At 49.5% G+C, this 21,277-nt stretch overlaps 1 protein-coding gene across 1 annotated transcript in view; it reads left to right on the top strand.

The window, feature by feature from the left end:
- Positions 1-21,277, top strand: part of LOC139229740 (TNF receptor-associated factor 2-like) — a 37,880-nt gene that overhangs the window by 4,454 nt on the left and 12,149 nt on the right. The window contains exons 2-4 of the mRNA XM_070861286.1: positions 9,965-10,019; positions 12,648-12,752; positions 17,945-18,118. Of these exons, the coding sequence (XP_070717387.1) occupies positions 9,965-10,019; positions 12,648-12,752; positions 17,945-18,118 (334 nt within the window). The remainder of the gene's footprint in view (positions 1-9,964; positions 10,020-12,647; positions 12,753-17,944; positions 18,119-21,277) is intronic.

Here is a 21,277-nt window from a genome sequence, read left to right as displayed (position 1 = left end):
GAGAGAGAGGGGGATGGGGAGAGAGAGAGAGGGATGGCGAGAGAGTGAGAGGATGGGAGAGAGAGGGGATGGGAGAGAGAGAGAGGAGAGAGAGAGAGAGGGAGGGAGAGAGAGAGAGGGATGGAGAGAGAGAGGAGTGGGAGAGAGAGAGGGATGGGAGAGAGAGAGAGAGAGAGGGATGGGAGAGGAGAGAGAGAGGGGATGGGAGAGAGAGAGGGATGGGAGAGAGAGAGAGGGATGGGGAGAGAGAGAGAGAGAGGGATGGGAGAGAGAGAGAGGAGGGAGGAGAGAGAGAGAGGGGGAGGGAGAGAGAGAGAGAGGGATGGGAGAGAGAGAGAGAGAGGATGGGAGAAGAGAGAGAGGGATGGAGAGAGAGAGGGAGGAGGGATGGGAGAGAGAGGAGAGAGGGGATGGGAGAGAGAGAGAGAGGGATGGGAGAGAGAGAGAGAGAGAGAGGGAGAGAGAGAGAGAGAGAGAGATGGGAGAGAGAGATGGGAAGGAGAGAGAGAGAGAGAGAGGGATGGGAGAGAGAGAGAGTGGATGAGAGAGAGAGAGTGGATGGGAGAGAGAGAGAGAGAGAGGAGTGGCAGGGAGGGAGAGAGAGAGTGGATGGGAGAGAGAGAGAGAGAGAGAAGAGAGAGTGGATGGGAGAGAGAGAGAGAGTGGATGGGAGAGAGAGAGAGAGTGGATGGGAGAGAGAGAGAGTGGGAGAGAGAGAGTGAGAGAGAGAGAGAGTGGATGGGAGAGAGAGAGAGAGAGACAGTGGATGGGAGAGAGAGAGAGAGAGTGGATGGGAGGGTGAGAGAGAGTGGATGGGAGAGAGAAGAGAGAGAGTGGATGGGAGAGAGAGAGTGAGAGAGTGGATGGGAGAGAGAGAGAGAGAGACAGTGGATGGGAGAGAGAGAGAGAGAGAGAGAGAGAGATGGATGGGAGAGAGAGAGAGAAGTGGATGGGAGGGAAAGAGAGAGAGTGGATGGGGAGAGAGAGAGAAAAAGAGTGGATGGGAGAGAGAGAAAAAGAGTGGATGGGAGAGAGAGAGAGAGAGAGAAAGAGTGGATGAGAGACAGAGAGAGAAAGAGGGATGGGAGAGAGAGAGGGAGAGAGTGGATGAGAGAGAGAGAGAGGAGTGGATGGAGGAGAGAGAGAGAGAGAGAGAGTGGATGGGGAGAGAGAGAGAGAGCGAACAAGAGTGTGGATGGGGAGGAGGGAGATGGGGGAAGAGAGGGAGAGATGTGGTGGGTAGTGAGAGAGAGAGATGGTGGAGATAGGGAGAGAGAGGTGGGGGAGGGGATGAGAGAGAGAGACTGTGAAAGAGAGATGGGGGAGCGAGAGTGAGAGAGGTACAGAGCTGGGGAGAGATAGCGATGGTGGATAGAGAGAGAAAGATAGATGGGGGAGGGAGAGAGATGGGGGTGGGGGCAGAGAGGGAGAGACGGGAAGGGGGGAAGAGTGGGAGAGATGGGGGATGGAGAGATAGAGATGAGAGAGAGAGGGTGGGAAAAAGAGGCGGAGAGAGAGAGAGCGAGAAGGGTGGTTCGAGAGGGGGGATGGGGAGAGCGGGGGGGGTGGGGGAGAGAGGGGGGGGTGGGGGAGAGAGTGGGGGTGAGAGAGAGAGGGGGGTTTGGGGGAGAGAGGGCTGCTGGGGAGAGAGGGGGATGGGGAGAGGGGGTGGGGGGGAGAGGGGGGTGGCGGAGAGAGGGGGGGGTGGGGGAGAGAGGGGAGATGGGGGGAGAGAGGAAGAGACAGTGTGGGGGGCGGCGGAAGATGCGGGAGATCGGCGGGGTGGAGAGGGGTGGGGTGAGAGAGAGATGGCGGGAGAGAGAGAGAGAGGGAAATAGGGGGAGAGCGAGAGAGAGATGGGGGGAGAGAAAGAGAGAGAGGGGAGGGAGAGAGGATGGTCCTTCAGGACGCTCCTCAAAACCTACCTCTTTGGCCAAGCTTTTGATCACCTGCCCTAATTTCTCCCTTATGTGCCCTGCTTCAAATAATTGATCTCATAACACTCCTTGAAGTGCCTCGGGAACTGTCGCTACCTAAATGGCATCATATAAATACAAGTTGTTTTTGAAATAAGAGCAAGAGTAGACCATTCGACCACTTCGAGAGGGGTGCAAAACAGGCTGTAAATTCGCTATTGTCAGTGTTTGTGCTGCCTCCCTCTTTGAATTTGTCCATCGTATCTCCATCCATCTCTTCTCCCTCCTCCCTTCATTGAGGTGACATTGTCCCTTTTAAGACTGCCAGTTTCTCTGACGTCCTGTGGACCATGAAGGGTCTAGGACTCTCTCTGTTCGGTATGGTGGGAGTTGTGAAAGGAAAAGCCCTTTGGGAGGAACTTTAAACAGAAAAGCTAATGGACTCCAACACCCTCTCCTGAAATAGCCAATTCAACTCAATCTTTTTGTGTTCTGGCCCTGTCTAGCCTACCGCTGTGATCCTCTCCAGCCTCCCATCCCAACATGCTTTCTCTGCTCTTCAAACTCTGGCTCCATCCTAGGAATATAGGAAGAGGAGGAGGCCATTCCACCCCTCGAAGAAAGAAAGACTTGCATTTATATAGCGCCTTTCATGACCACCGGACGTGATAGCCAATGAAGGATGTTTGGAATGTAGTCTCTGTTGTAATGTAGGAAACGCGGCAGCCAAGTTACACACAGCAAGCTCCCACAAACAGCAACGTGATAATTTTTGTAATGTTGATTAAGGGATAAATATTGGCCCAGGACAGTGGGGAGAACTCCCCTGCTCGTCTTCGAAATAGTGCCATGGAATCTTTTATGTCCACCTGAGGGCAGATGGGTCCTTGGTTTATCGTCTCATCGGAAAGACGGCACCAGTATCAGCCTCGATATTTGTGCTCGGGTCTCTGGAGTGGGACGTCAACCACAACCTTCTGACTCAGAGGCGAAGGTGCTTCCTGCTGAGCCACAGCTGACACTCGAGCCTGTTCCGGTATTGAATTAGACCGTGGCTGATCCGAATCTTAACTCCATCTACCCGCCTTGGTTCCGTTACCTTGGATACCCGAACGAGAATCTATCATTCTCAGTTTTGGAATTTCCAATTGACCCCCAGCATCGACAGCTTTTGGTTGGAGAGATTTCCAGATTTCCACAACCCTTTGTGTGAAGAAGTGATTCCTGGCATGATCCCTGAATGGCCTGCCCCAATTTTAAGCTTACGCCCCATTGTTCTGGATTCCCCCCACCATCAGAGGAAATAGTTTCTTTCTCTCTCGCTCTACCCTATCAACTCCTGTAATCATCTTAAACATCTCAATTAGATCAGTGCTTAAACTACTATATTCAAGATATATTCAAGTGAGCCCCAGGAGGGCACAGAAAATGCTTCAAGGACACCCTCAAATGTAACATCCCCACCGACACTTGGGACTCCCTGGCTCAAGATCGCTCAAAGTGGGGAAGAAGCATTCGGGAAGGCGCCCAACGCTTAGTCTCTTCGCTGGGAGCACACGGAAGCCAAGCGCAAACAGCGGAAGGAACGTGTGACAAACCAAGCACCCCGCCCACCCCGTCCCTCCAACCACCACCTGCCCCACCTGTGACAGAGACTGTAGGTCCCGCATTGGTCTCACCAGGCATCTTAGAACTCGTGTTAGTGTGGAAGCATGTCATCCTCGACTCCGGGGGACTGCCTAAAAAGGAGAAAGATATTCAAGAGAATGCAAGCTTAGACTATGCAACCTGCCCTTCCTCTGCTCCACCTGTAGAGCAGCATCCTTCCGCCACCAATTGAGGGGCAATTTTAACCCGATTCGGCGGGCGGGAATCCCACGGGAATGGCAGTTTTACATCCCCGTCCAGATATCCCTCTCCGTCGACTCCAATGGAAAATAAAGCCAGGGCAGGATAAAACCGTAAGAACACCAGAACATAAGAAATAGGAACAGGAGTTAGCCATCTGGTCCCTCGAGCCTGCTCCATTCAATAAGATCATGGCTGATCTGATCATGGGCTCAGCTCCATTTCCCTGCCCGCTCCCCATAACCCTTTACTCCTTATCGCTCAAAAATCTCTCTATCTCCGCCTTAAATACATTCAATGATCCAGCCTCTACGGCTCTCTGGGACAGATAATTCCACAGATTTACAGCCCTCTGAGAGAAGAAATTTCTCCTCATCTCAGTTTTAAATGGGCGGCCCCTTATTCTAAGATTATGTCCCCTAGTTTTAGTTTCCCCTATGAGTGGAAATATGCTTTCTGCATCCACCTTGTCAAGCTCCCTCAGTTTCCTGACTGGTGGGGTTCGATTAAAATTGCTCCCCCTCCCACCCACATGTACTTTGGGACTCTCTTTCTAAGCCTCTGGCTTCCTTCCTTTCCTTTAAAACCTTTGTGCCCTCAGTCACCACCTCTAAGCTTTGTCCCACTTCATGGTCACTGTCCAATGGGCCTCTGGCTGTTGCGCTTTCGAAGTTGTTTTCCTGTCCATGTTCACACACACACACATATACACACACACACATACACACACAAAGCCTATTCTTGTATTTTTTTAGTTCAATTAGTAAGTCAAGAAAGAAATAAATGTATTATTTTATACAGTGCCTTTTATGACCTCAATGTCCCAATGCGCTTTACAACCAATGCAGTAGCTTTTGAAGTGTAGTTACTGTTGTAATGCAGGAAATGCGACAGCCAAGATTCCGCAAACAGCAATATGATGATAACCAGATAATCTTTTTTTAGTGATGTTGTTTGACGGATAAATATTGGCCGGGACACAGGGGAGAACTCTCCTGCTCTTCTTCGAAATAGAAGCCGTAGGATGTTTTACGTTCACCTCATGGGGGAATCTAGAACTAGGGGGGCATAGTTTCAGAATAAGGGGCCGCCCATTTAAAGCGGAGATGAGGAGGAATTTCTTCTCTCTGAGGGTCGTGAATCTTTGGAATTCTCTGCCCCAGAGAGCTGTGGAGGCTGGGTCATTGAATATATTTAAGGCGGGGGTAGACATATTTTTGAACGATAAGGGAGTGAAGGGTTATGGGGAGCGGGCAGGGAATTGGAGTTGAGGCCAGGAGCAGATCAGCCATGATCTTACTGAATGGCGGAGCAGGCTCAAGGGACCAAATGGTCTACTCCTGCTCCTATTTCTTATGTTCACCTAAGAGAGCAGACGGGGCCTCGGTTTAACATCTCGTCCGAAAGGCTTCACCTACGGACAGTGTAGCACACTTCCAGCACTGCACTGAGAGTGTGGATTGTGCGCGCATGTCACTGGAGTAGGGTCTTGAATCCACGACCTTGTGACTCCGAGGCGAGGGTGCTACCCCACTGAGCCACAGCCGACGCTGAGATACACACAGTCGCATTCTCCCCTTCCCAACCTCTCGACAGTTGATATTTCCTGAACTTTCCCAGTAATCAGAACAGAATGTAACATTTCTTGTTTCGGAGAACTGTGACTGCGGTGGCCCTGTCAAAATCAAACCGTGAAATGACACGGCAGTGGTTTCCTCTCGGGACAGTATTTGCAGTCAGCTCGCCGCAGACACGGATTACAGTCCAATTGACCCCTTTGCATCGCCTTTCACCTTCGCATCCTGCTTTGATGTGGTTTATACATGAAGTGACAGCGGGAATAAAAATCTGCTCTGACCCTCTTTCCCCCCCCCCGCCCCTTAAGATTCAGTGGCGAAATGCACTGCCCAGGTGGGACTGAGATGTGAAAGAAAGCACCTCTCTGCATCCACTTTGTCGAGCCCCCTCGTTACCTTTTATGTTTTGATAAGATCACCCTTCATTCTTCTGAACTCCAATGAGTAGAGGCCCAACCCTACTCAACCTATCTTCATAAGTCAACCCCCTCATCTCCGGAATCAACCTAGTGAACCTTCTCTGAACAGCCTCCAATACAAGTATATCCTTCCTTAAATATGGAGAGCAAAACTGTACGCAGTACTCCAGGTGTGGCCTCACCAATACCCTGTACAGTTGTAGCAGGACTTCTCTGCTTTTATACTCTATCCCCCTTGCAATAAAGGCCAAAAATTCCATTTGCCTTCCTGATTACTTGGTGTACCTGCATACTCACTTTTTGTGTTCATGCACAAGGACCCCCAGGTCCCTCTTTCTCCATTTAAATTATAATTTGCTTTTCTATTTTGTCTGCCAAAGTGGATAACCTCACATTTTCCCACATTATACTCCATCTGCCAAATCTTTGCCCACTCACTTAGCCTGTCTATATCCCTTTGCAGATTTGTTGTGTCCGCCTCACTTGTTTTCCCACCCATCTTTGTAACATCAACAAACTTGGCTACAGTACATTCGGTCCCTTCATCCAAGTCATTAATATAGATTGTAGATATTTGAGGCCCGAGCACTGATCCCTGTGGCACCCCACCAGTTACTATTCACCAACCGGAAAATGGCCCATTTATCCCGACTTTCTGTTTTCTGTTAGTTATCCAATTCCCTATCCATGCTAATATATTACCCTCAACCCCGTGAAATGTTATCTTGTTCCGTAACCTTTTATGTGGCACCTTCTGGAAATCCAAATATACCACATCCACTGGTTCCCCCTTATCCACCCTTCTTATTACATCCTTGATTGAATTACACTTTTCCAAATGTCCTGCTACTGTTTCCTTAATGATGGACTCCAGCATTTTCCCAACGACAGATGTTCGGCTAACTGGTCTATAGTTTCCTGCTTTCTGTCTGCCTAATTTTTTTACATAGGGGTGTTACATTTGCAGTTTTCCAATCCACTGGGAACTCCCCAGAATCCAGGGAATTTAGGTAGATTACAACCAATGCATCCACAAGCTCTGCAGCCACTTCTTTTAAGACCCTAGGATGCAAGCCATCAGGTCCAGGGGACTTGTCCACGTTTAGTTCCATTATTTTACCGAGTACTACTTCTTTGGCGATAGTGATTGTATTAAGTTCCTCCCTCCCTGTAGCCTCTTGGTTATCCGCTATTGGGATATTTTTAGTGTCTTCTACTGTGAAGACCGATAATAAATATTTGTTCAAAGTCTCTGCCATTTCCCTGTTCCCCATTATTAATTCTCCAGTCTCATCATCTTGGGAGCCAACATTTACTTTAGCCACTCTTTTCCTTTTTATGTGCCTGTAGAAACTCTTACTATTTGTTTTTATACTCTGTGCTAGTTTACTTTCATGATCTATCTTCCCTGTCTTTATTATTTTTTTAGTCGTTCTTTGCTGGCTTTTAAATGTTTCTCACTCCTCTGGTCTCCCACTAGTCTTGGCCACATTGTATGCCCTTGCTTTCAATTTGATACCCTCCCTTATTTCCTTAGTTAACGGGTGGTTATCCCTTCTCTTACAGTCTTTCCTTCTCATTGCGATATATTTTTGTTACGAGTTATAAAATATCTCCTTAACTGTCTGCCACTGCTCATCAACTGTCTTTAATCTATTTTCCCAGTCCACTTTAGCCAACTCTGCCTTTATACCTTTGTAGTCTCCTTTATTTAAGCTTAGTACAGTTGTTTCAGATCCAACTTTCTCACCCTCTAACTGAATTTGAAATTCAACCATATTATCGTCACTCATTCCTACAGGATCCTTTGCTAGGAGATTTTTTATTAATCCTGTCTCATTACACAGATCTAAGATAGCCTGCTCCCTGATTGGTTCCGCAATGAACTGTTAAAGGAAACTATCCCGGATACACTATGAACTCCTCCTCAAGGCTACCCTGGCCAATTTGCTATATCCAATCAATATGAAGGTTAAAATCTCCCATGATTATTGTCGTTCCTTTTTTACAAGCTTCCATTATTTCTTGATTTATACTCCATCCAACAGTGTAGCTACTGTTTGGGGGCCTATAGACTACGCCCACCAGTGACTTTTTCCCCTTATTATTCCTTATCTCCACCCAAACTGATTCAACATCTTGATCTTCTGAGCCAATATCATTTCTCACGAACGTACTGACCCCATCCTTTATTTACAGTGCGACCCCACCTCCTTTACCTTTCTGTCTGTCCTTCCGAATTGTCAAATACCTCTGAATATTTAGTTCCCAGCCTTGGTCTCCTTGCAACCACGTCTCTGTAATGGCTATCAGATCATACCCATTGGTATCTATTTGTGCCGCCAACTCATCTATTTTGTTACAAATGCTATGTGCATTCAGATAAAGAGCTATTAAATTTGTTTTGCAACCATTTTTCCTGCTTTGGCCCCACTCTCTGATTCACCTTTATGTTTATAGATTCTGTCCCTTCCTGTCACACTCTGGTTGTCATTTCCCCCAGTACAGGTTGAGCATCCGAAATCCGGAGTTGCAAAATTCGGAATGTTCCGGAATCCAGACACCAGGCCAATCCGTGGCGGGGTCGTATGGAAACCGGAAAATGTTCCAAAATCCGGACTCCACTTGTCTCGGTGACCTGACCTTGCCCCCGGCCCGACCTCGCCCCGGCCCTCGGCGGCCCGACCTCGCCCCCGGCCCCTCGGTGGCCCGACCTCGCCCCCCGGCAGCCAGACTTCGCCCCAGCCCTCGGCGGCCCGACCTTGCCCCGGCCCTCGGCGGCCCGACCTCGCCCCGGCCCTCGGCGGCCCGACCTCGCCCCCGGCCCCTCGGTGGCCCGACCTCGCCCCCCGGCAGCCAGACTTCGCCCCAGCCCTCGGCGGCCCGACCTCGCCCCGGCCCTCGGCGGCCCGACCTCGCCCCGGCCCTCGGCGGCCCGACCTCGCCCCCGGCCCTCGGTGGCCCGACCTCGCCCCCGGCCCCTCGGTGGCCCGACCTCGCCCCCGGCCCCTCGGCGGCCCGACCTCGCCCCCGGCCCCTCGGTGGCCCGACCTCGCCCCCGGCCCCTCGGTGGCCCGACCTCGCCCCCGGCAGCCAGACTTCGCCCCAGCCCTCGGCGGCCCGACCTCGCCCCCGGCCCGTCGGTGGCCCGACCTCGCCCCGGACCCGGCCCCAGCTCCCCCCCGCTTCTCCCCCTTTCCTCGGTTGCCCGACCCCACCTACCTCGGCCCAGGCAAAGATGTTCCAAAATCCGGAAATACCCGGAATCTGGAGCGGCCTCGGTCCCGAGGTTTCCGGATTTCGGACGCTGAACCTGTACTACCCTGTTTTATTGCCTTTTCCTTATTTTTTGACTTTTTAAATTTTCGCTCACCTGAACCCTCCGCCGCCCCCCCCCTATTCTCCAACTATTTAGTTAAAACCCTCTCTACAGTCCTAGTTATTTGATTCACCAGAACCCAAGTCCCAGCACGGTCTAAGTGGAGCCCGTCCCAACGGAACAGCTCCCTCTTACCCCAGTACTGGTGCCAGTGTCCCACGAACCGAAACCCATTTCTCCCACACCAGTCTTTGAGCCACGTGTTTAACTCTCCGATCTTATTTACCCAATGCAAATTTGCTCGTGGCTCAGGTAGTAATCCAGAGATTATTACCTTTGTGGTTGTGCTTTTTAATTTGGCCCCGAGCTGCCCATACTCCCTCAGCAGAACATCTTTATTGGTCCTATCTGTGTCATTGGTACCCACGTGGACCACAACATCTGGATTTTCCACTCGAAGTTCTTCTCCCATCCAGAGGAGATGTCCTTAACCCTGGCACCGGGCAGGCCACACAGCCTTCGGGACTCGCGCTCTCGGCTGCAGAGAACAATATCTATCCCCAGATTAAAGGGAACACACCTGCCCTCTACCCTATCACAGACCTATCCTTTTGTTCTTTCCTCCCCTCCCTTCTTCCCCTGCTCCTGCACTTGCTTAACACCTGTTACATCTCTAACTTTTTCCAGTTCTGACGAAAGGTCACGGACCTGAAATATTAACTCTGTTTCTCTCTCCACAGATGCTGCCTGACCTGCTGAGTAGTTCCAGCATTTTCTGTCTTTATTTCAGTTGCCCAGCAACCACAGAATTTTGCTCTTTGTATCCTACTATTTGTTAATCTTGTTTTAACGGTGCGGTTGACTATTTTATTTCTTTCGTTCCAGAACCTCCGATGAGGCAGATTGCTGCATTTGTCAAGAAAAGCTTCATCGCTCACAGGTGGGTTTAAATATTGAAGAAGGAAAGGAAGACTTGCATTTATATAGCGCCTTTCACGGCCTCAGGACATCCCAAAGTGCTTTAAAGCCAATGAAGTACTTTTGAAGTTTTAGTTACTGATGTAATGCGGGAAACTCGGCAGCCAATTTGCACGCAGCACGATCCCACAAACAACAATGAGATAATGATGTTTTCAAGTGATGTTGGTTGTGGGCTAAATATTGGCCACAGGCACCAGTGAGAACTCCCCCCCGTTCTTCTTTGGAAGAGTGGCCTTGGGATCCTTTGCGTCCACCTGAGAGAGCAGACGGGGCCTCGGTTTAACGCCTCCGCAGGAAGACAGTGCGGCACTCACTCGCTGCTGGCACTGGAGTGCCCGCCTGGATTAAGTGCTCGAGTCTCTGGAGTGGGGGCCCGAACCTACAATTGTTCAGTGACTCCGAGGCGAGAGTGTGACCCACTGAGCCACGGCAGACACCGGGAAGGGAGAAGTTAGTAGCGGTGACTGGCAGTGCTGCCAAAGAGATTCATTTTTTTTTTAAAAAGGGGAAGGGAACATGGCGACCGTTTTGGGAGTGAATTCATGGTCATCTTGCTCCTCATGAGAATAACCCCCTAAAACATCCAAACACAACATAATAAATTAAAAAAAACACCTCACATATTTAAACTAAGCATCATCATCATCGTCATCATCATAGGCAATCCCTCGAAACGAGGATGACTTGCTTCCACGCCAAAAAAAAGGATGAGTTCACCGGTGTTTCGAATGAAGAACCCGAACTACATCCTTGAGTGGAAGATGCCTGTGCGTGGATTGTTTTAACGTGGGGTGGCCGTTGCACACCAGCCACAACACGGGCTTGACAGAGCTAGGTCTTGGTCCAGTGACAAGGATTACCCAAGACGACTGGAGACCAGCTCTGCTGCACGGCCCTAGTGCGCACACATATCGCAGTGTGGTGGCTGGCCCCTGCTGCCCCTGGGCCCCTGGCCCCGAACTCAGCCTCTCCTGGGCCCCGATCACATCCCCTTACATTCTCTCGCTGCTCCTTCGCCCCGATCTCGCCGCTCCTGTTGTATCTGCCCACTTTCCAATCACCGACCTGGACCTTGCTGACGTCACTCTTCGCTGCCACTGCCCTCCTACACCAACTCATGCTGTACCTTGTCGTGGCCTCCACGCTGCTCCCTGGGCCGCACGCCGCTCCTTTTTATGGCCTCGACCTGCCGCTGATGGTCTCTTGCAGGTCGGGACCTCCACACTAACTAAGCAGGAGGTGACCGGGTAGTGCAATGTAACAAGTATCAAAGGGGTTGTGTAAGAATTATAGCTTGTTTGGAGTTGACATGTCTTATGTTTCAGCTATTATTGTGTGTGTTAAAGGAGTGATACTTATAACCATGCAAAATTGTGCTATGTTCCACATGGTCCAAATCACTTTTCACCTAGCCCGTCTTTTTCCAATTGACCATTGGATGATTCAGCCATCTGACAGAGCGACTTTGAGAGCTTCTCTGTTTTAACAGCTAAAAATCCAAGGTAAATTACATAGAAAATAGGTGCAGGAGTAGGCCATTCGGCCCTTCGAGCCTGCACCACCATTCAATAAGATCATGGCTGATCATCACCTCAGTACCACTTTCCTGCTTTCTCTCCATACCACTTGATCCCTTTAGCCATAAGGGCCATATCTAACTCCCTCTTGAATATACCCAATCAGCTGTCTTCAACAACTCTCTGCGGTAGGGAATTCCACAGTTTAACAATTCTCTGAGTGAAGAAGTTTCTCCTCATCTCAGTGCTAAATGGCTTACCCCTTACTCTTAGACTATGTCCCCTGGTTCTGGACTTCCCCAACATCGGGAACATTCTTCCTGCATCTAACCTGTCCAGTCCCGTCAGAATCTTATATGTTTCCATGAGATCTCCTCTCATCCTTCTAAATTCCAGTGAATACAGGCCCAATTGATCCAGTCTCTCCTCATATGTCAGTCCTGCCTTGTTGAGCCAAGGGATATCCTGCGAGTAAGTATGTAGACCTAAGGTGATTGTTTGGTCTTTCTAATGATGAGCAAGAAGAAGTGAGTTTTCAGCGCTTGCAACCCTTCAGAAGGGTTATGATTCAGAAGGCTATGGGTCCGATCCCCACTCCAAACATCCCCGGTGAGCAGAGGCAAAAGTTTTCAGGCTTTGATATTCTTGTCCTCATGTTCAAATCTCTCCATGGCCTGGCCTGGCCTCGCCCCTCCCTATCTCGGTACCTCCTACAACCCTCCGAGATCTCTGCACTCCTCCAATTCTGACCTCTTGTGCATCCTCGGCTTCCTTCGCCCCCACCATTGGTGGCCGTGCCTTCAGCTGCCGGGGCCCTAAGCTCTGGAATTCCCAGCCTAAACCTCTCCACCTCTCTCACTTCCTTTATGATGCTCCTTATGGATCGGCGGATTAAATCTTTGTTTGCTAAAGGCTGCCGTGAAGCGCCTTGGGACGTTTTGCTAGGCGCTACGTAAATGCAAGTGGTTGTTGATTGCCGGCCATTGATGTGTAGACCCCGCCACGTTGCGGTCCATCCTAACATCTTGACATCCCGAGACCATCCTCACATCTCTCATCGCTTTGTGCAGGTATACATGGATCGAGCAGCTGAGAACGATGCCTTCGCCACAGTGGTGGCGTGTCCAGCCCGTCGGGACGGGTGTGACTGGAAGGGTTCACTCCACAGCTACCTGGTAAGGGTCCTATCTTGATGAATGTTTTTCTAACGGCTGGCACTACCATTTGAATTTGGGCCATCATCCCTTTAGTCTCTCTCATCTCTCCTGCCTTCCAACCTATCACGGACCTTCCCTTTTGTTCTTTCTTCATCTCCCCCTTTCAGTGCTTCTTTAACAATCTGTTCTTTCCGAACACTCTCCAGTTCTGACGAAGGATCACAGACCCGAAACATTAACTCTGTTTCTCTCTCCACACATGCTGCCTGACCCGCTGAGATTTCCAGCATTTTCTGTTTCTATTCCAGATTCCAGCATCCTTGTTCTACGCTGGGGTTGGTCTCTGCTCCAGGCTGTTGGTCCAGGGCAGTCCTGGCCATGGTGGCACTTTCATAGAAACATAGACAATAGGTGCAGGAGTAGGCCATTCGGCCCGTCGAGCCTGCACCACCATTCAATATGATCATGGCCGATCATGCAACTTCAGTACCCCATTCCTGCTTTCTCTCCATACCCCTCGATCTCTTTAGCCATAAAAGTCACATCTAACTCCCTTTTGCATATATCCAACGAACTGGCCTCAACAACTTTCTGTGGTAGAGAATTCCACAGGTTCACCACTCTCTGGATGAAGAAGTTTTTCCTCATCTCGGTCCTAAATGGCTTATCCCTTATCCTTAGACTGTAACCCCTGGTTCTGGACTTCCCCAACATCGGGAACATTCTTCCTGCATCTAAACTGTCCAATCCTGTCAGAATTTATATGTTTCTATGAGATCCCCTCTCATTCTTCTAAATTCCAGTGAATATAAGCCTAACCGATCCAGTCTTTCTTCATATGTCAGTCCCACCATCCTTTCCTTCGTTTGGTTCTTGCAGAATGGCTTTGTGATGCAGGCTTAATGTCCTTTGCATCTTTCTGGCCCCAAGTCCCATGAGATGCAGCACTGTGCTGCCGGTGAAACAAGCAGAATGACTAGGGTGGGGGGTGGGAATCTACCGGTCAGAGTGCAATATCTACACTGCCCTTGGATTCTTACATAACATAAGAAATAGGAGCAGGGGTAGGCCATTTGGCCCCTCGACCTTGCTGCGCCTTTCAATAAGATCATGGCTGATATGATCTTGGCCTCAACTCCACTTTCCTACTCGCTCCCCATAACCCTTTACTCCCCTCTAGTTCAAAAATCTGTCTGTCTCCATGACCCAGTCTCCACAGCTCTCTGGGGCAGAGTAGTCCATAGATTTACAATCCTCTGAGAGAAGAAGTTCCTCCTCATCTCCGTTTTAAATGAACGATCCCTTTATTGTGAAACTATGGTCTGGTTGCCGGTGCCAAGGTTAAGGACATCTTCTCGGGGCTGGAGAGGAACTTGGAATGGAAGGGGAAGATCCAGTTGTCGTGGTCCACATTGTTACCAATGACATAGGTAGGACAAAAAAAGAGGTTCTGCTGAGGATTATGAGCAACTAGGGGCCAAATTAAAATGCAGAACCACAAAGGTAATAATTTCTGGATTATTACCAGAGCCATGAGCAAATTTGTATTGGGTAAATAAGATCAGAGAGTTAAACACGTGGCTCAAATACGGGTGTGGGAGAAATAGGTTTTGGTTCATGGGACACAGGCACCAGTACTGGGGTAAGAGGGAGCTGTTCCGTTGGGACGGGCTTCACTTAGACCGTGCTGGGACTAGGGTCCTGGCAAATCGAATAACGAAGGCTGTAGAGAGGGCTTGAAACTAATTAGTTGCGCGGCGGGAGTGTGGAGGGGTGGGACAGGGTTCAGGTGAGCGGAAATTTAAAAAGTCAAAGAATAAGGAGAAGGCAATAGAGCAGGGTAACACTGAGGGAAATGAAAACCAGAGCGTGACAGGAAGGGACAGAATGTATAAACATAAGTGTATCAGAAAGTGGGGTCAAAGCAGGAAAAAATGGTAAAACATTTTTTTTATAGCTCTTTCTCTGAATGCACGCAGCATTCATAACAAGATAGATGAGTTGACGGCACAAATAGATACAAATGGGTATGATCTGCTAGCCATTACAGAGACGTGGTTGCAAGGTGACCAAGACTGGGAACTAAATATTCTGGGCTATTTGACAATTCGGAAGGACAGACAGAAAGAAAAAGGAGGTGGGGTAGCACTCTTAAGGAAATCAAGGATGGTATCAAATTGAAAACAAGGGCATACAAATTGGCCAAAACTAGTGGGAGGCCAGAGGATTGGGAAACTTTTAAAAACCAGCAAAGAACGACTAAAAAAAAAAATAGAGAGGGTAGATAGATTATGAAAGCAAACTAGCACGAAATATAAAAACAGATAGTAAGAGTTTCTACAGGTACATAAAAAGGAAAAGAGTGGCTAAAGTAAATGTTGGTCCCTTAGCGGATGAGACTGGGGAATTAATAATGGGAACAGGGAAATGCCAGAGACTTTGAACAAATATTTTGTATCGGTCTTCACGGTAGAAGACACTAAAAATATCCCAATAGTGGTTAATCAAGGGGCTACAGGGAGGGAGGAACTTAATACTATCACTACCACTAAAGAAGTAACACTCGGTAAAATAATGGGACTAAAGGCAGACAAATCCCTTAGACCTGATGGCTTGCATCCTAGGGTCTTAAAAGAAGTGGCTGCAGAGATAGTGGATGCATTAGTTGTAATCTACCAAAATTCCTGGATTCTGGGGAGGTCCCAGTGGATTGGAAAACTGCAAATGTAATGCCCCTATTTAAATAAAGAGGCAGACAGAAAGCAGGAAAATATAGACCAGTTAGCCTAACATCCATTGTTGGGAAAATGCTGGAGTTCATTATTAAGGAAGCAGTAGCAGGACATTTGCAAACGCATGATTCAATCAAGCAGAGTCAGCATGGTTTTATGAAAGCAAAATCATATTTGATAAATTTGCTGGAGTTCTTTGAGGATGTAACGAGCAGGGTGGATAAGGGGGAACCAGTGGATGTGGTGTATTTGGATTTCCAGAAGGCATTCAGTAAGTTGCCACATAAAAGGTTACTGCACAAGATAAAGGTTTACGGGATTGGGGGTAATATATTAGCATGGATAGAGGATTGGCTAACTAACAGAAAACAGAGAGTCGGGATAAATGGGTCATTTTCCGGTTGGCAAACAGTGACTAGTGGCGTGCCGCAGAGATCGGTGCTGGGGCCTCAACTATTTCCAATTTATATTAATAACTTCGATGAAGGGACCGAGTGTAATGTAGCCAAGTTTGCTGATGATGCAAAGATGGGTGGGAAAGCAAATTGTGAGGACACAAAAAATCTGCAAAGGGATATAGACAGGCTAAGTGAGTGGGCAAAAATTCGGCAGATGCAGTATAATGTGGGAAAATGTGAGGTTATCCACTTTGGCAGAAATAATAGAAACGCAAATTATAATTTAAATGGAGAAAGCTTGCGAAGTGCTGCAGTACAGAGGGACCTGGGAGTCCTTGTGCATGAAACAAAAAAAGTGAGTATGCAGGTACAGCAAGTAACCAGGAAGGCAAATGGAATGTTGGCCTTTATTGCAAGGGGGATAGAGTATAAAAGCAGAGAAGTCCTGCTATAACTGTACAGGGTATTGGTGAGGCCACACCTGGAGTACTGCATACAGTTTTGGTCACCGTATTTAAGGAAGGATATACTTGCATTGGAGGCTGTTCAGAAAAAGTTCACTCGGTTGATTCCGAGATGAGGGGGTTGACTCATGAAAATAGGTTGGGCCTATACTCATTGGAGTTCAGAAGAATGAGGTGATCTTATCGAAACATATAAGATAACGAGGGGCCTCGACACGGTGGATGCAGAGAGGATATTTCCACCCATAGGGGAAACTAGAACTAGGGGGCATAGTCTCAGAATAAGGGGTCACCCGTTTAAAACTGAGATGAGAAGGAATTTCTTCTGAGAGGGTTGTAAATCTGTGGAATTCTCTGTCCCAGATAGCTGTGGAGGCTGGGTCATTGAATATATTTAAGACAGAGATAGACAGATTTTTGTGCGATAAGGGAGTAAAGGGTTATGAGGAGTGGGCAGGGAAGTGGAGCTGAGTCCAACCTGCTCAACCTTTCGTCATAAGACAACCCCTTCATCTCAGCAATCAACCTCCTGAACTTTCTCTGAACTGCTTCCAATGCAAGTATTTCCCTACTTAAATACGGAGACCAAAACTGTAAGCAGTACTCTTGGTGTGGTACAGTTGTAGCAAGACTTCCCTACTTTTATACTCTATTCATGAGTGTTTTCTGCCCCCACACACCTATACTTTTATCTATGAAGTGACTCAAAGTGGCTCAGTGGGTAGCACTCTTCCTTCTTGAGTCAAAAGGTCGTGGGGTCAAGCCCCACTCGAGACTTGAACACATAATCAAGGCTGAGGGAGTGCTGCACTTTCAGAGGTGCCGTCTTTTGGATGAGACATTAAACCGAGTGGACTCTTGGATGAGGTACCTTTCACAACCTCAGGATGTCTCAAAGCACTTTACAGCCAATGAAGTACCTTTTGAAGTGTATTCTCTGTTGTAGTGTAGGAAAAGCAGTAGGCATTTTGTGCACTGCAAGGTCCCACAAACAGCGATGTGATAATGACCAGAGAATCAGTGATGTTGATTAAGGGATAAATATTGGCCAGGGCACCGGGGAGAACTCCCTCTGCTCTTCTTCAAAATATTGGCCGTGGGATCGCTTGCATCTTCCTGAGAGAGCAGACGGGGGCCTCGGTTAAACGTCTCATCCGAAAGACGGCACCTCTGACAGTGCAGCACTCCCTCAGCACTGCACTGGAGTGTTAGCCTAGATTTTGTGCTCAAGTCTCTGGAGTGGGACTTGACCCCACAACCTTCTGGCTTCGAGGCGAGAGAGTGCTACCCACTGAGCCGAGACTGAAACTAAAATAGGAGCTGGTGAAGCGACCACCATTTATCTGAAATTTATTTTGTGCTCAAGTATCTGGAGTGGGGCTTGAACATTTGACCTTTGGACTCCGAGGCGAGGGTGCTACCCACTGAGCCACACGTTAAGTGCGTGGCTTCGAATGATTTAAGCCTAGCGTTGGGCAGTGCTACGGTGCACTGGATTGGATTGGATTGATTGTCGGGTGTTGACCTATAAGGGGCAGAAACTGGGGAGGCGGGCAGAGAATAAGGGCAGCTTTGAACCAATGTTGAGCCGTTACATCCTCTTTCATCGCCCACAGAGCTCCCACCGTGCTCAGTGTGAGGCCCAGGTTAGATCCTGCGTCCACGCCCCCTCTGGCTGCAGTGCGGCTGGGCCCAGGAAGAAGATGGAACATCACGAGGCGGAGGAGTGCGAGTGGAGGATGCAGCACTGCCCTTACTGTGACGCCCCGTGTGCCTGCGTACTGATGAAGGTGAGTGAACCTCTCGAGAAGCGAGGGATGGGGGTCTTGTGCCTATGGCCTCTTGGCTCCAGGGAAGTGACGCAGTATTTCCAACCCCACAGCCTTATAAATCAGGAGACAATCTCTTTTTAAAAATAAATCTTGACATTTGGTATGGAAATCATGAGTTGGTTTTTTTCCCCCAACCCGACTCCTGGCTCACCTTTGCTCCCAGACAGTAAGTGCATTTGGCCGTCATTAACCTCTGTGTGTCCCTCTCCCTCCCACCCCCTCGCTCCCTCTGTCTCTGTCTCTTTGGGCTCGAACTTGGTCAAAGGCAAGGCCCACCCAATTGCCACCCAAAGGACTGCCGATGGCCGCCAAGAGACCGGGCGGTACTTTCCAGGAAGATTCCTCTAAAAGGTATGGCAGTACCGTCTGGTGGCAAAATAACTGCTTACGCTGTCAATCTTGGCGGAAATGGGCAGGAGCTCTCAATCTCGGCGGCAAATGCAATTCACGCCAAAGCGACGCCGAGGATTGAGTCGGGCCCAGGGAGCAGGGGAGGGAGGCGGGGGAAGACATAAAAATGAAAATCTTTAAAAAAAAACTCACTGGAACACTTTCAGGGGACCCCATACAGATGAATCGCTGGGAATTTTTTATTTTTAAAGATGTTCACTAACCTGTGTTTGCAGGTGGTCTTACTTAATGTCGGGGCTGGACCTGCCTCCCCCAGAGGTCCTTCCCCCTGCTGCAACCAGCTCCCGCTGACTCTCTTCCGCCCCAATATGGCAGCTCGGCGTACGGGAGGACACTTACGTGACTTGGCCGCTAGCGGCGGCCATTAGCGGGCGTTTCCCGGTAGTATTCCCCTCCCGCCAGCTGCAGACCTGGAGAAATCTGTCACCAAGGGGAGAGCGGCTTAAGAACTCGGTGGCATTGGGCGGTAAGGCCACCGATTTCGGGCCCTGTCTCTGTCTCTCTGACATCTCTCTCTCCGTCGTCTCTCTCTCGGTCGCTCCCTCTCGGTCTCTCTCTTGGTCTCTCTCTCGTTTTCTCTTCCTCTTTTTCTCACTCTCGCTTTCACTCTCTCTCACTCTCGCTCTCCGCCGCCCGCGCGCTCTCGCTCTCTGTCGCGCACGCTCTCTCGCTCGCTCTCTCCCTTGCTCTCTTGCGCGTGCGCGCTCTCTCACTCACTCTCGCTCGCTCGCCTTCATGCTCTCGTGCGTGCTCTCTCTCGCTGTCTGTCTCTCTCGCCTGCTCTGTCTCTCTCTGTTTTCTCGATTGTTTAAGGGGTTTCCCTGGGCCATTGTACATTGTGTGCGCAGTTTGAACATTGTAAATCCGGCTGCTTGGGGTCCCTGGAATGCTGCCTGATGGCGCAGCTTAAGAAGAACGTTACTCTCCACATGCACCCCACTCCCCCAGCCACCCTGAACCATGTGATTTCCTAGGGGGGGGGGGGGGGGGAAAGATTTTAAAAAAGGCTACCTCCCTGACCCCTTTCAGGTGATCGCAACTAGTCCAGTGAAACCACTGCACCCCAGCCAGCCCTTGCTTGAAGGAACTCAGCAAATCGACGTCCGCTGCAGGAGACTGCTGCCTTTTCCCGAGGTCCACAATTCGTCTGGGAAAAGGACCACCTCCTGACATCTAGCCTAGATCTGGGCCTTCTACATAGTCTGAGATTCTCAATCCTCGTCCTCCTTAACCTAGTAATACGACACCACGGGTGTATAAATGCTGCCTTTCTTTTCTTTTTTCATTCCTCCTCTTTTTTTTAATGTTCTTCACCTCCTTATATAGTCAGTGAGCTCAAGGTTCCACATTTTCCTCTTCAGCACCCAGTCGGCAGAGTGTCTTCCACCATAGGGAGGCCCATCACGAATTTGACGCAGATGCCCATGAACTTGGTGGGGAGCCCGCGGTAGTGAAGGGTACCACTGGCGGGACCAGCTCTCGCGCCCGGAGGCCGCACAGGGAGATTCTGGATTTGTGTTCTTCAGTCCTTCACCTAGCCACCGACTCCACCCCTCTCTCCAACTTCCTGTCCGAGTTTGAACCTGTCTGTTCACAAACTTGGTGTCATATTTGACCCTGAAATGAGCTTTCGACCACATATCTGCAGCATAACCAAGACCGCCTATTTTCACCTCCGTAACATCACCTGTCCCTGCCCTTGCCTCAGCTCAACCGCTGCTGAAGCCCTCATCCACGCTGTTCCATGCAGTGGAAGCAAGTCATCCTCGATTCCGAAGGACTGCCTATTCCAACGCACTCCTGGCTGGCCTCCCACATTCTACCTTAAGGTGATCCAAAACTCGGCTGCCCGTGTCCCTCTCACCCATCATCCCTGTGCTCGCTGACGTACATTGGCTTCCGGTTAAACAACGGCACTATTCTTATCCTTATTTTCAACTCCTTCCATGGCCTCGCCCCTCTCTATCTCTGTAATCTCCTCCAGTCCCCCCCCCCCCCCACCCCGCCGAGATGCCTGCGCTCCTCTAATTCTGCTCTCTTGAGTATCCCTGATTATAATCGCTCAACCATCGGTGGCCGTGCCTTCATCTGTCTGGGCCCTAAGCTCTGGAACTCCCTGCCTAAACCTCTCCGCCTCTCTGCCTGTCTTTCCTCATTCAGGATGCTCCTTAAACCATACCTGTTTGACCAAGCCTGCCCTAATTTCTACTTGTGCGGCTCGGTGTCAAATTTTTATCACATCATACTCCTGTGAAGCACCTTGGGATGTTTCACTACGTTAAAGTTGCTATATAAATACAAGTTGTTGTTGTTCACTTCTGTTCCTCAGTTGAGTAGAAGGAGAGAGCCCAGTTGGCCGTGGTTAGAAATAAGAAGCGGCCTGGTCACACGGGAAGTCCCGATGGTTGGTTTGGTAGACATTCTTTGGGAGGAGGAAGAGACTTGTGTTGCTTGTAGAGTTGAACCTCTAACAATAATCGGCGGGGCTCCTCTTAAGGTCCACGGCGCCACCCTAAGACTGTTCCTCATCCATTGTACCAGGAAGCCCCCCCACATGTTTTTTCATTGTAATGACTTGGCTTTAGCAGTTAAAATGCCAAAGGGACCAACTATGTACGATGCCATCAATGACCTGAGGCCTAAACCACAGGGAAATTCTGGTCTCCTTTATTTTTTTTGGGGGGAGGGGGGCAAGATGGAAAGAAC

The sequence above is a fragment of the Pristiophorus japonicus genome, chromosome 19, assembly GCF_044704955.1.
Source record: "Pristiophorus japonicus isolate sPriJap1 chromosome 19, sPriJap1.hap1, whole genome shotgun sequence".
In the NCBI taxonomy this organism is placed as follows: Eukaryota; Metazoa; Chordata; class Chondrichthyes; family Pristiophoridae; genus Pristiophorus; species Pristiophorus japonicus.
Note: the sequence above shows the minus strand (reverse complement) of the source record. Positions and strands in the feature narration are given on the sequence as shown.